Raw genomic sequence first — 12836 nt, 5'->3', positions numbered from 1 at the left:
GCATAAGACCAGAGAGTGTGTCTGTCCTTTGTGCAAACCTGTTTTTGTTATTTTTTCTGTACGCAATTTGTAGTTTTAGGATTTGGGAACTCAACATAAATGTAATTTGTGTTTACAATAAACATTGTGTGTGTGTAATTGCATTTGGACTAGTGTAACTGGATCCATTATTGACTTATAATATTTACTTTTATGCTTTCATTTTGTATGTAGCCACTCTATGGATTGCTTCAAGCAAAACTTCAGCTCATTACTCATGCCTACTTTGAAGAAAAGGATTTTTCTCAAATATCAATACTCGAGGTATATAAATGCAGCAGCATTTAGACCTTTTTGTCTGTTTAGTTTTTTAAGAGCATGTTGTAGATAAAAAAAAATGACAATGTTTAACAATATATAGAAAAAAATGCATTATCCTTATCGTTTACCCTTGTATCTCTTGCCAGCTCATAAATAAATGAAAATGGGTGTTGGGTTAGAGTATTGAGATGTCAGGTTTTAACCCCTTAATGTCCATTGACGGGTCAGGCACGTCACGCAAAAATGGTCAGGTGATGACCTATGACGTGCCTGGCACGTCTCTTCATTAAACAAGCTTAGAAACTTTCTTCTCTTAAATGGTGGTGCTGTAATGCCTCGATGCATCAGGGGCTATGTCTGGCCCCTCCCCGGGGCGTCAACATCCGCCATACAAGGCGGACGGCCTTTTTAAAAGACACTTCAATGGTGTCGCTGAAATGCCTCGATCACAAGGCATTCAGCGACACCCAACACTCACCCCAGGACACACTGTGACCGCTCCGGGGGTAAATTGCATTGGCCAGCTTCGAAGATACCCGAAATAGCATATGGGTCAGAATGACCAACTTTGGGAAAAAATGGTTTTGAAATAGCAAAATGCTACTTGTACTTATTGCCCAATAACTTGCAAAAAAAAAATCATTAAAACATTGGGTATTTCTAAACTCAGGACAAATAGTAGAATCTATTTAGCAGGTTTTTTTATTAGCTTGTTTGGATGAGTTAAAGATTTTTCAGGTAAAAGTCAGAAAATGTGGGGGGGGGTTTTTCAATTTTTATTATTTTTTTATAGGAAATTAGATAATATGATCAAAAAATTGTATCTAAAGAAAGCCCTTCTTGTCCTGAAAGAAACAACATATAACTTGTGTGGGTACACTAAATGAGTGAGGAGAAAATTACATCTAAACACGAGCACCGCAAAAGTGTTGAAACAGCCTTGGTCCCAAAGGGTACAAAAAATAAAGAAGCAGCCTGGTCTTTAAGGGGTTAATGATGCAGGACTTACAGCATTTCAGGGTATCATAAGTGAGGAAACAACATGGTTAAAAAACAAAACTGGGGCACCTCATGAAGAAACGGTATACATATCCGGTCAAGGTACAAGAAGGCCATATCAGAAAATGAAGGAAATCTCTGAGATCCTTTTAGGGTTCAGGAACTTTGAGAAATAGCAATGAGTGCCGTTAATTAAAATGTGTTTGCTTTACAAAGATCCAACACAGTGAGCAATTCTGGAGTAACATTGGAAATGCGGGGGAGTCATAAATTAAATATTCCTGTTGCTCATTTAAAAGTTTTCCTTAGAGTAAGAGTGTACTCGTGTGTACGTGTATCAACAAATGTCTTGTTTAACACTGATCTGAAAACATGTCTATTCAGGTATAAAGTATATTCCTTTGACATAAACATGTAACGTCTCCTTAAAAAATAAGAATTAAATGCATATTCATAATTTTACATCAGAATATCCGTATACAGGCCCAGACTGTGCCATTAAATTTTTTTGTCTTTCTAAAGGAACTTTATGAACATATGAATAGCTCATTAGGAGGAAGTGCATTAGAGGGATCACAACTATATCTTGGTAAATATTTACACTTTTTTGTTTTTGAATGGCTTGTCGGTTCCTATTTAACCGCTCATGTAATTTTTACAATAGAAATCTTGCTAACACAAATTTTTGTTCAGGGATAGCTGGCATCATAAAATGTTTGCTATTGGCCTATCAAAACGTGATTACGTTTTTGATTGAGAGACCACTCTCAAGGGCCTGTATTATTAATTATACTTGTTTGCTTTAAAATATAAAATCTCCAGATTTATATATCTATAACAGACGACCGCTCTTTATGAAGCGAAAAGCACTCTTCTCCTTAACCTTCAGGGCCGGCCCTATAATGGGGCAGACTGGAGCAATTGCCCCAGGCGGCACTTTAGAAGGGGCGGCACTTTGCCGCCCCAAGCGCTTTTTTTTTTTTTTTTTGAAGCGGAGGAGAGAGAGAGGGGCACCGAGTGGTTTTCGCTTACCCGCTCGGCGCCCCTCTCTCTCTCTCCTCTGCGGCGAGTCTCTCTGTTCGGTCCCGGTGCCGGCTTGTAATGCAGAGCGCCGGAAGTGACGTCAATTTCCGGCGCTCAGCATTACAAGCCAGCACCGTGGCAGAGCAGGGATACTCGCCGCAGGACTGTTTAAAGGTAAGTACCGGGGGGGGCGGGGGTAGATAATGGCATCGGCGAAGTTTAAAATGCCGCCCCCCCCCCGGCGTCGGCGGGGGGGGCGGCGTTTTAAACTTCGCCCCAGGCGGCGTTAAGTCTTCGGCCGGCCCTGTTAACCTTTAATGCATTAATGTCTAAAGCATTAGCCTTATTACTCATTCATACCATAAGAGATGAAAGCAAAGTGGTGAACTAAAAAAAACTTGTGGCATTTATCTAAAATATTTCTTTTATTTATGGATTTTTAGGTTTGTCTCCCCGGGACCTCGTGCTCCACTTTAGACATAAGGTACGAGTGTCTTTATCATGATAGTATAATGTCACAGTTAAACAGCGGGATTGTTCAATTGGCTTGCACTCTTTTTTTTAAACTGATTTACATGTTTTGTTAAAAATGGCCAAAGATGTTTATCTTTTTCTTCCTTATTTCCAACTAAGTTATGTCCACCTTACATTATTCAATGGAAAATACCTTGAAATAGAGAATTCTTACCAGGGAATTCCTTTTCGTTGCCTATCCTTCGGCGGCATAGGTGAGGTAGGGCAGGAATAGTGTAGGGAAAGACCTACACACCGGGAAAACAAAAAGTATTTGCTGCCAAAGGATAGACAAGGAAGAGGGATTCCCAGGTAAAAATTCTCAATTTCCATGTCATCTGACAGCAGTTGTGAGCTTTAACAAAGAAAGGGTGGGAGTCGGGGGGAAAAAAACAGTTTCAAGAACTGTCAAAGGTTGCATCTGAAAGGACAGGAAGCATCCAGTCTGTAGTGCGCGATCCATCTTGCGATCCATCTTGCAATGGAGGATTTCAAGACCTTGAGATCCTTCCTGGGACCTGAAAAGGCATTGACAAGACTAGAAGAGCATCTCCAAGACTGTTCAAGACTCCAATTATGGTCAAATACTGTGAAAAGAAAGCTGGGTGTGTTAATCAAGGAAGTTTGGGACACAATAGACACCAAGAAAGGGTGAAGGCAGGCAGAGGTAACATGCTGGAAGGAAAGTATTTTGGACCCAGCGTGTTTTAAGGACTGTCTCATTAGCCTCACCTGCAGCCACTGAGGACTGAGACTTGTCCTGTCCTACCTGAAAGGTTAGCAAATGTATTTTGTTTAGTCAGAGCTCCAAGTGGGAGCTAGGATTTTGTTTTGTTTTGATTTAATTTATGTGAAAAAGCCGAATACAAATTTTATCAATTGGTTTCCTGCATTTCCTGCAAAAATATCCTGCAAAGCGGTGAAGATATCAGGATATGTAGACGCCTCTTGGCATCCAGAGTGTAGAGTACGCTTTCCTTATTTTTAGGAGATGGGGGGGGTAGGAGGGATGATATTTTGAGCCGAATGGGAGGACAGCACAACTTTCAGCTTGTGCTCTGTATGCTCTATCATCATTGAACTTTAAAAAGGGTTCCTGCATACATACAGCCTGTATTTCACATATTCTCCTAGCAAGGGTGATAGCTACCAGGAAGGCTGCCTTTAGTGTTAAAAATGCAGAGAGGCTTCCTACAGAGGTTCAAATAGTGTAAGCGCAAGTACAAAACTGAGATCCTAGGCCAAGTATCCTTATATCTTATATAGGATGCCTCTGATTTGTCAAATTTAAATGCTTTAAAAGCCCATTTCTTATTTTAAATTTCTTGGTTTACTTCCCCACTAAACTGCATTGGTTTCAATCTGTTTTATGTTTATTACCCAATGGGTACATACTGAGAAGTGTACCTTTCTAATATATGTTTGAAGATATTCCATTTTTTCTCAGTGTTTTTTTCACTGAAGAGTTTATGCCAGTCAATATGTTGTAAAGCTGCCCTTATCTGATTGAAAGTGGCCTTTTTAAAATTAAATGTTTTAGTATTCCCCTATATGCAATTTCTTTTTTGAGTTTATTTCAAAAGACACAATATTGTGATCACTATTACCCAATTGCTCCCTACTTGAATGAAGCTTCCACATTTTCCTTGTCACATTCTACTTGCTTAATATTAGACTTTAGCTCATTGATAACAGTCATGCATTTCATCCCACCATGTTTATCATAAGTTGTATTAAGTATGTGTTTTTCTTCTTTTTGCAGGTCTTAATCTTATTTAAATTGATTCTTCTTGAGAAAAAAGTAAGGTGATATAATTTTTTTATTTGTTTGCTTTACTTTTTACACACATCCAATATTTTACCTTTTAATGAGCAGTGGTACTAAGAAAAAGAAATTAGTACTGAAGTCTGTCTTGCCCCAATATGGCTTTTAGCATCATTCTACATTAATTGAGATTACTGCTTTGGCAAATGTAAGAGGTAGATTCCTAACACATTAGCTTTGGTTATTTTAAGACTTTTTTTTGTTAGAGATTCTTTCTGTCTTCCTATGAGTATTTTTTAATCATAAACATAGTATTTTTAAACAAACATTAATCCAGCACACTGGGGGCAAAAAGTTTTACTGGTGTTTGTAATTACTAATAACTGAACTAATGGAGTTAAGTGCCATGTTATCTTTATGTTTTCTGTAGGTCCTTTTTTACGTGTCACCTGTTAACCGATTGGTGGGGGCATTGATGACTGTCTTGTCTCTTTTTCCAGGTAAGGTGTTTTTACAAAAGTAGAGAGGTCTAGCCAATTTGCAGTGCAAGATCCTTTCTTATCCTTGTGGGGTTTTGTAACTTATTTTCATAATCGATTAGTTGGTATGATATGCCACTGTGTCCCCTGATATGCCTTATACCTTCAGAAATGCCACTCTGCCCCCCCCGATATGCATTTTGCCCCCCCCCGGGCTCCAGACTTCCTGTTGTCTAGTGGGGGCAGCCTGTGAACGTCTGCGCGATGCGCATATACAACCTTCACTGCTGCCCGCCACTTTTGCTGGAGCTTCTATGATGAGCACCAGAAGGTCATGTTACGCCGGCATAGAAGCCCTGGTGGAAGTCGAGGGCAATAGCGGAGACTGTTGCACAGACGTCCTCTGGCTGCCAGAGAGGAGGATCCAGGTCTCCCGCAGCACTGTGTGCGATCCTCCTCTCTAGCAGCCAGTGAATGTCTGCGCAATGCGTGCAGACAACCTCCGCTGCTGCTGGCGCTTCCGCTGGGGCTTCTGTGATGGGCTTCCATCATAGAAGCCCCAGTGGAAGTGGCGGGCAGTAGCAGAGGTTGTCTGCGTGCATCGCGCAGATGTTCACCTGCAGCACTGAGGGGGATCTAAATCTTAGTGTTATAGTCAGACCTTTATTTGAGGTCAGATTATAAGACGAGGGGTATTTTTCAGAGCATTTGCTCTGAAAAAACCCTCATCTTATATTCGATAAAATCGATTCAACAAATCTATAATGAAAATTGTTGACAACGATTTTCATTATCGATTATTAACGATTTTATCAATTGTTGCAGCCCTAAACAAATGTATGTGATGAATACACGTTCTGCACTTAAAATCTGCAAATGGGTTTATATGCTTAGAGAAAATATTCCTTATTGTTTTTTGCAGGCATGATTGAGCATGGTTTAATGGACAGCTCACAGTACAGACCTCGAAAGAGCACGTCGGAAGATGTGGAATTCCCTGCAGCATCAGCTTCACATGACAATATCTCTCCACTTTTTTTGGAGGTGTCAAATGCAACTGAAGAGGAACCAAATAAGAACCTGCTGTTTAAAAACATCCAGCCTGAAGTGCCTATTTTTGAATCGGATACTAATGGCAATGTTGAACATGTGCGTCCTCCTTCCCATACCTCACCAGAATCTACAGAGAGTGAGTGGGAGACTTTAGATCCCAGCATACTGGAGGAGGGCATCTCAAAGGATGAAGGGGACCTATGGAGTAATGGGACAGGACAGAATGATGGTATTAAAAAGGACACTGTTTCTTCAGGTGGCATACCCATTACAGTTCAGCCTCAATCTAACACAGGACAGGCAGTATTTACCCCAGGGCTTATATCTGGGTTAGAAGAAGACCAATATGGAATGCCTTTGGCCATCTTTACAAAGGTTAGTTATGTGTGAAGTTTTGCCAAAAACCACAAGTAACTCATCACGTTTGCCTTTTTATCTTACTTAATTTGTTGAATAAACTAAGTAGATATGTTTGTACACAGACATAAAAAAGTGTTTAACCTATCATCCCCTGTACCTTGCAGAGTGTTTGTATGTGAAACCCCTTACTGGACAACTAAGCCTCGTCTCTTGACTTGCCACTTTACCTTGTGTGATCAGCTGGAGGATTATTATTGCTATGATCCTCAGTGTAAGGTTCTTAAACTCAAATGAGAGAGGCAGAGTGTATGCCTCTGTGTTCCTCTATGAGCAGACATAATGAGGATTGGTTCCTACTGGTCTGCCTAGGTCTTCAGGATTAAACTAGCAATGTCTGGACAAGATTGGTGGTCTTGTTGCTCAGTGTTAAACACAGTTTTTTTGTCATGAGTATACATTTAAATCTCAATCAAAACATTAATGTATCACAGCCTAAATGTATTTTTTTTAAAAAATTACAAGATTTAAGGGGGAAAATATTTCCAAAGCACTTCAAAGGCATCGGAAGTGCTTTGGAAGAATGCCTTCCAAACAAAAACAAAAAAGAAAACGGTGCTCTTAATAGCAGACTTTCTACAGTAGCACCTCAAAATCGTGTTTTTATGCTGTTATATTACAAGAAAATGAAAACCTTTATTGTGATATGTCACATTCAAAAGCTAATCAGGAAGCACACTTAAAATGAGATGTGCAAATCACATTTAAAGTGGGCTAGTTAACCATATGTAGCAGTTTCACTTTATGTAGACATAAAAATTGATTTGTGTAATGTAGGGCTTGACAAACCCCATGTGCATTGTCAACTAGAAGTCACTTCTTCTCGTCGGTGGGAACTCCCACTGCTGTCGGTGGGCAGTCCTGGCCGCGTCCCTCAAGGGAAGCCTCCGGGTAGCCAGAGCCCAGAAGTTCCCAGGTATGGTAATGTACTGTCAGAGTCAGTGTATATGTGTAGTGCTAGAGTCAGTGTGTTTGCCAATGTCTACTGTGTTGTAGTCCCAGGTTTAGTGTGTATAGTGCTAGAGTAATGCATATATTTTATTTATATATGAATATTGTGTACGTTGTTGGACAGTGTGTGCATGTGTATAAGAATGTGATGTTATTGTGTATGAGCATATGGTGTTGTGTTACCGTATGGCATTAGCTTGAGTGTGTATGTCAGCATATAGTGTTGGTGTGTGTTACCATGCGTGTACTTTACCATATGGTGTTAGAGTGTGTGTGTTACTGTAAGTGTATTTTTGTGTATGGTGTTGGCATGTACAGCTAGGTCCCGAAATATTTGGACACTGACAAAAGTTTTGTTATTTCGGCTGTTTATCAAAATAAGTTCAAGTTGCAGCTAAGTCCGGAAATAATGAAAATGCGCTTAAAGTGCAGCCTCTCAGCTTTAATTTGAGGGTATTCACATCCTAATGGGAGGAAGGATTTAGGAACCAAAAGTTATTGGACAATTGACTCAAATGCTGTTTCATGGACAGATGTGGGCAATTCCTTTATTTCTTTATCAATTAAGCAGGTAAAAGGTGTGGGATTGATTTGAAGTGTGGCATTTGCATTTGGAAGCTGTTGCTTTGAAGCCACAACATATGAACAAGGATCTCTTGATGCAAGTGAAACAGGTCATCCTTAGGCTGCAAAAAAAGAAAAAAAACAATCAGGGAGGTAGCAGGAACATTAGGAGTGGCCAAATCAACAATTCAGTACATTCTGAGAAAAAAACGCACTGGTGAGCCCTGCAACACAAAAGGCCTGGACATCCACGGAAGACAACAGTGGTGGATGATTGTAGGATCCTTTCCATGGTAAAGAAAAACCCCTTCACAACATCCAGCCAAGTGAAGAACACTCTCAGCAGGTAGGCATATCATTATCAAAGTCTACCATAAAACGAAGATTTAATGAGAGCAAATACAGAGGCACCACAAGGTGCAAACCATCTATAAGTCTCAAGAAAAGAAAAGTCAGATTAGACTTTGCCAAACAACTAAAAGAAAGTTTGTCCTGTTCTCGAACAGCAATCTTTGGACAGATAAAACTAAAATCAACCTGCACCAGAATGATAGGAAGAAAAAAGATTAAAGGAGGCTTGGAACAGCTGATGGTCCGAAGCATACCACATCATCTGTAAAACATGGTGGAGGCAGTGTGGTTGCATGGGCATGCGTGGTTTCCAACAGCGCTGGGTCACTAGTACACATATGATGGTGATGATGAGACAGAAGACAGAAGCAGCCTGATGAATTCAGAAGTGTGTAGGGATATATTGTCTGCTCAGATTCACCCTAATTCAGCAAAGTTGGTTGGACGGTGCTTCACTTTACAGATGGACAATGACCCAAAACATACTTGGAAAGAAACCCATGAGATTTCTAAGGCAAAAATGTAGAATATTCTACAATGGTCGAGTCAGTCACCTAATCTCAACCTGATGGAGCTCGCATTTCACTTGCTGAAGACAAATCTTAAGGCAGAAAAACCCACAAACAACTGAAGACGGCTGTATTAAAGGGCTGGAAAAGCATCACAAAGGAGGAAACCCAGTGTTTAGTGATCTCCATGCGTTCCAGACTTCCAGCAGTCATTGAAAATTATTCAAAGTATTAAACATTTTATTTATGATTGTGTTGATTTGTCCAATTACATCTGAGCCCCAGAAATAAGGGGGCTGTGTATGAAAATGATTGCAATTCCTAAAAGTTTCATATTATATTTTTGTTCAACCCCTTGAATGAAAGTCTGCACTTCAATTGGATCTCAGTTGTTTAATTTGAAATCTGTTGTGGTGGCCTACAGAGTCAATATTATTAAAATTGTGTCAGTGTCCAAATATTTCCAGACCTAACTGTATCTGTAGCCATATGGTGATGAATGTATGCTGTTAGCTTGTGTGTTAGTATATGGCATTAACATCAGTGTGTGTTAGTATTTGATGTAGAATGGTGTTAGTGTGAGTGTGAGTGAGGGTTGAAGTTAGAGTTAGTGACACCTAGGACAGGGCTTGACAAATTTGTTGTGAATCTAGGCGCCAGGTAAAAAAGTTAGGAGCCAGGATTTTTTTTTAACTAACAGATGGTCAGGAGTGATCTGATCATCATCAGCCCACTTACTAAACTCACAACATTTGACCTGGAAGCACCCTGGACTTTCAGGTCAGTGCTGTTTTTTTATTATTATTATTATTATTTTAACCCTTTCAATGCTGATGTTCCATTGGAGCACAGCATTGACTGATATTTAGTCCCCACAAGCTTGTGGGGACAAATGTTAACCCCTGCAATGCCACGAATGTGTCATACACAATTGTGGCATTGAAGGGGTTAACGCTGCACTGTCGCTCTCAGGGAGCGATCAGGCAGCAGGGGGGTGTTGGGGCTGCTCTCCACACTCATGGGGAGACCAAAGAACCCTCTCCCCTGTCCCTGAAGCTGCCTCTGGCAGCTGGGACTCAATTGCTGGTCTATAGACCAGCCATTGCAGGGGGGAGTCTCTGATGACTGCTGTAGGCTTCCATGCCTACAGGAATCATCAAAGAGCTTGTGGGGGCTCGTTTTTGCTGTTGCTGGTCTGCCTGGGCTTCCAGGAAGACCACCAGCAGCAGAGCCCCTTACAAAAACGGGAATTAACCCCTAAATGCCGCGATTGCGGCATTAAAGGGGTTAACGCTGCACTGTCGCTCTCATGGAGCGATCAGGCAGCAGGGGGGTGTTGTGTCAGGTCCCCACACTTGTGTGGGGACCCAATCAACACACAACCTCCTTCCCTGAAGCTGCCTGTGGCAGCTGAAAACGCGATTGCTGGTTTTGCAGCAACCACGTTTTCAGCCTACAGACTCACTCCGTGGGAGTGGTCTCAGGCTCGGGGGCGGGCTCGGAGTGGCTGTGCTGTCTGCCCAGACTCCTGGGCAGACAGCAACAGCAGCGCCCCCGTGTGGTGACTCAGCCTCTTACATCCACATTTTTTTCTGGATGTAAGAGGCTGACAAAACCTAGGCGCCAGGACAACATTTTCTGTCGCCATGGCGACCTGGTGCCTGGGATTTGTCGAGCCCTGACCTAGGAGATGGAGATGAGAGGCAGGAGACTGCTTGATGGGTGTGTGCTGCACGGGGTCAAGCAGCATCTCATGACATGTGCAGGAACCAAGCATATTTCAGGTATATTCATGTTGCTCTGTTTATGTTTAATAATACATTTATCAACTTTAATTAAACATTGAATTGATTTTTCTCCAGTTATTCAATATATTAATTAATTTAGCAATATACTTATTAATTTAATATATTTGATTATTCTTTATCAATTATTTATGAAATGGATTATCATATAAATTTTCCAAATATCTCATGTATTGATCCATACATAAATATATTTTGTGAGATATCTATCTTTAGAATAGGACCTTTTTCTTAATTATAATATGTGTATTATATTAAGGGGACTTATGATGGTGGAGCATCACCTTAAACAGAAGCGAGAGGGGCAATATGGTAGAAACTTCTAATATGTGAAAATAATAGCATGATTGGGGGAAAAACTGACTCCTACATTTTGTGGCTGGATCCTAGATCCAAAGCAGATTTGTCGTCCCCTGGTGCGTTTTACTAGAGAAATTGCTTGGAACTTTATATCTGCAAATATTTGCATGTTTTTTTTAAATTTTATTTATCTAACCCTTCCATGTTCAATCAATTCCTTTTATTTTAGAAATGTTTTTTTTTTTTTGCTTCTTATGTGTAGGTCGCATAACATGATTCTAGGGGGGTCACACCGATACTTTGATGCATTTCCCTGCAACTGAGATTGTTTTGTTAAATTCCAAATCATCATATTTGTCAGTGTGTGCACGTACGGCTTGTTTTATTAAACTTTCCCTATTAACTGTTTCAGGGGTACCTCTGTTTACCGTATATGGCACTGCAGCAGCATCACCTACTCTCTGATGTCAGCGTTCGAGGTTTTGTAGCTGGCGCCACGAACATTCTTTTCCGTCAGCAAAAGCACCTTAGTGATGCTATTGTTGAGGTGGGTCAATAACATCACTGATTAAATTCTGATATGATTAAATATTCTGATTGAATACTGCAACAAAAGTCCATTAAGACACCACTGAAAGGACTAATTTAAAAACAAGAACTGACACAAGTGTAAGTTTGGATTGCTAAATACGATTGTGTACTGTTGATCCAGGTAGAAGAAGCTCGAATTCAGATTCATGATCCAGAACTCAGGAAGATCCTGAACCCTACAACAGCTGACCTCCGATTTACAGACCACTTAGTTAAGCATGTCACTGAAAACAGAGACGATGTGTTCTTGGATGGCACCGGCTGGGAAGGAGGAGACGAATGGATCAGGGCACAATTTGCCCTCTACCTCCATTCATTGCTTTCTGCCATCTCACAGCCAGGTAAAACTAAACAAAGCTAATTGTATTATTTCATTTGCCACACATCAATATGTTATGGGAAAACCCCCCAGTGTACTTAATGGCCAAAGTATTGGGTCTACAAAATCTAGGTAATATACTAGTATTATAGGTCCCATAATGTTCCATATTAATCATTAGATGTTTTCTTAGCAAGGAGTCTCCATTTACTTGGTAAATACTGTCATTAAGATACTATATCAGGAATTCAAACACTTCATTAGCCCATGATGAAGTTTGGCCTTGTTACAAAAATGTATTTAGTAGATATAGCAGCATTGAATTATACAGCATTGTCCGGTGGTTAAAAAAACATGTAATGCATCCCATAACAAAAAGTGAGGGGGTCCCTGCTTAAACAGGGTTACAGATTTACCATGACAGCCAATGTGTTGCCTCCAATAAGTTGATTGCTAAGTTTACTGTGAATTGGGTTTCAAAAAATCCAAATTTAGGGTCCCTGTATAGGTACTTAACCCCTTGATGACACTAACATCCAGTTAGTGACAATTGACGTGCCATGACCGTGATGGCTTTAAACGTGTGCAGAAAGCGATCTACGTTCGCTTTCTGCACCCAAATGTTGTTACTGTAATGAATCGAGATCGGCATCAGGGGCCAGGTCTCGCCCTTCCATGGGGCGTCAACTTCTCCGCCATACACTGTATGGCAGTGGACGCCCGTTTTAAAAGAGTGATCGCCTTCTAAACTTCAATGGTGTCGCTGAAATGCCTCAATAGCGAGGCATTCAGCGTCACCGAACACCCAGCCCAGGACGCGGTGGTTTATTTGGCATTGGCCAGGCTCAAAGATGTACCAAATTTGTCATGAGCAGTGGATCACCAAATGTCAAGGTT

At 40.7% G+C, this 12836-nt stretch overlaps 1 protein-coding gene across 1 annotated transcript in view; it reads left to right on the top strand.

The window, feature by feature from the left end:
- AVL9 (AVL9 cell migration associated) overlaps positions 1 to 12836 on the top strand; it is a 30332-nt gene that overhangs the window by 12246 nt on the left and 5250 nt on the right. The window contains exons 5-12 of the mRNA XM_053466979.1: positions 214 to 303; positions 1822 to 1888; positions 2766 to 2806; positions 4598 to 4636; positions 5031 to 5100; positions 6002 to 6507; positions 11442 to 11576; positions 11742 to 11961. Of these exons, the coding sequence (XP_053322954.1) occupies positions 214 to 303; positions 1822 to 1888; positions 2766 to 2806; positions 4598 to 4636; positions 5031 to 5100; positions 6002 to 6507; positions 11442 to 11576; positions 11742 to 11961 (1168 nt within the window). The remainder of the gene's footprint in view (positions 1 to 213; positions 304 to 1821; positions 1889 to 2765; positions 2807 to 4597; positions 4637 to 5030; positions 5101 to 6001; positions 6508 to 11441; positions 11577 to 11741; positions 11962 to 12836) is intronic.

The sequence above is a fragment of the Spea bombifrons genome, chromosome 5, assembly GCF_027358695.1.
Source record: "Spea bombifrons isolate aSpeBom1 chromosome 5, aSpeBom1.2.pri, whole genome shotgun sequence".
NCBI classification, from domain to species: Eukaryota; Metazoa; Chordata; class Amphibia; order Anura; family Pelobatidae; genus Spea; species Spea bombifrons.
Note: the sequence above shows the minus strand (reverse complement) of the source record. Positions and strands in the feature narration are given on the sequence as shown.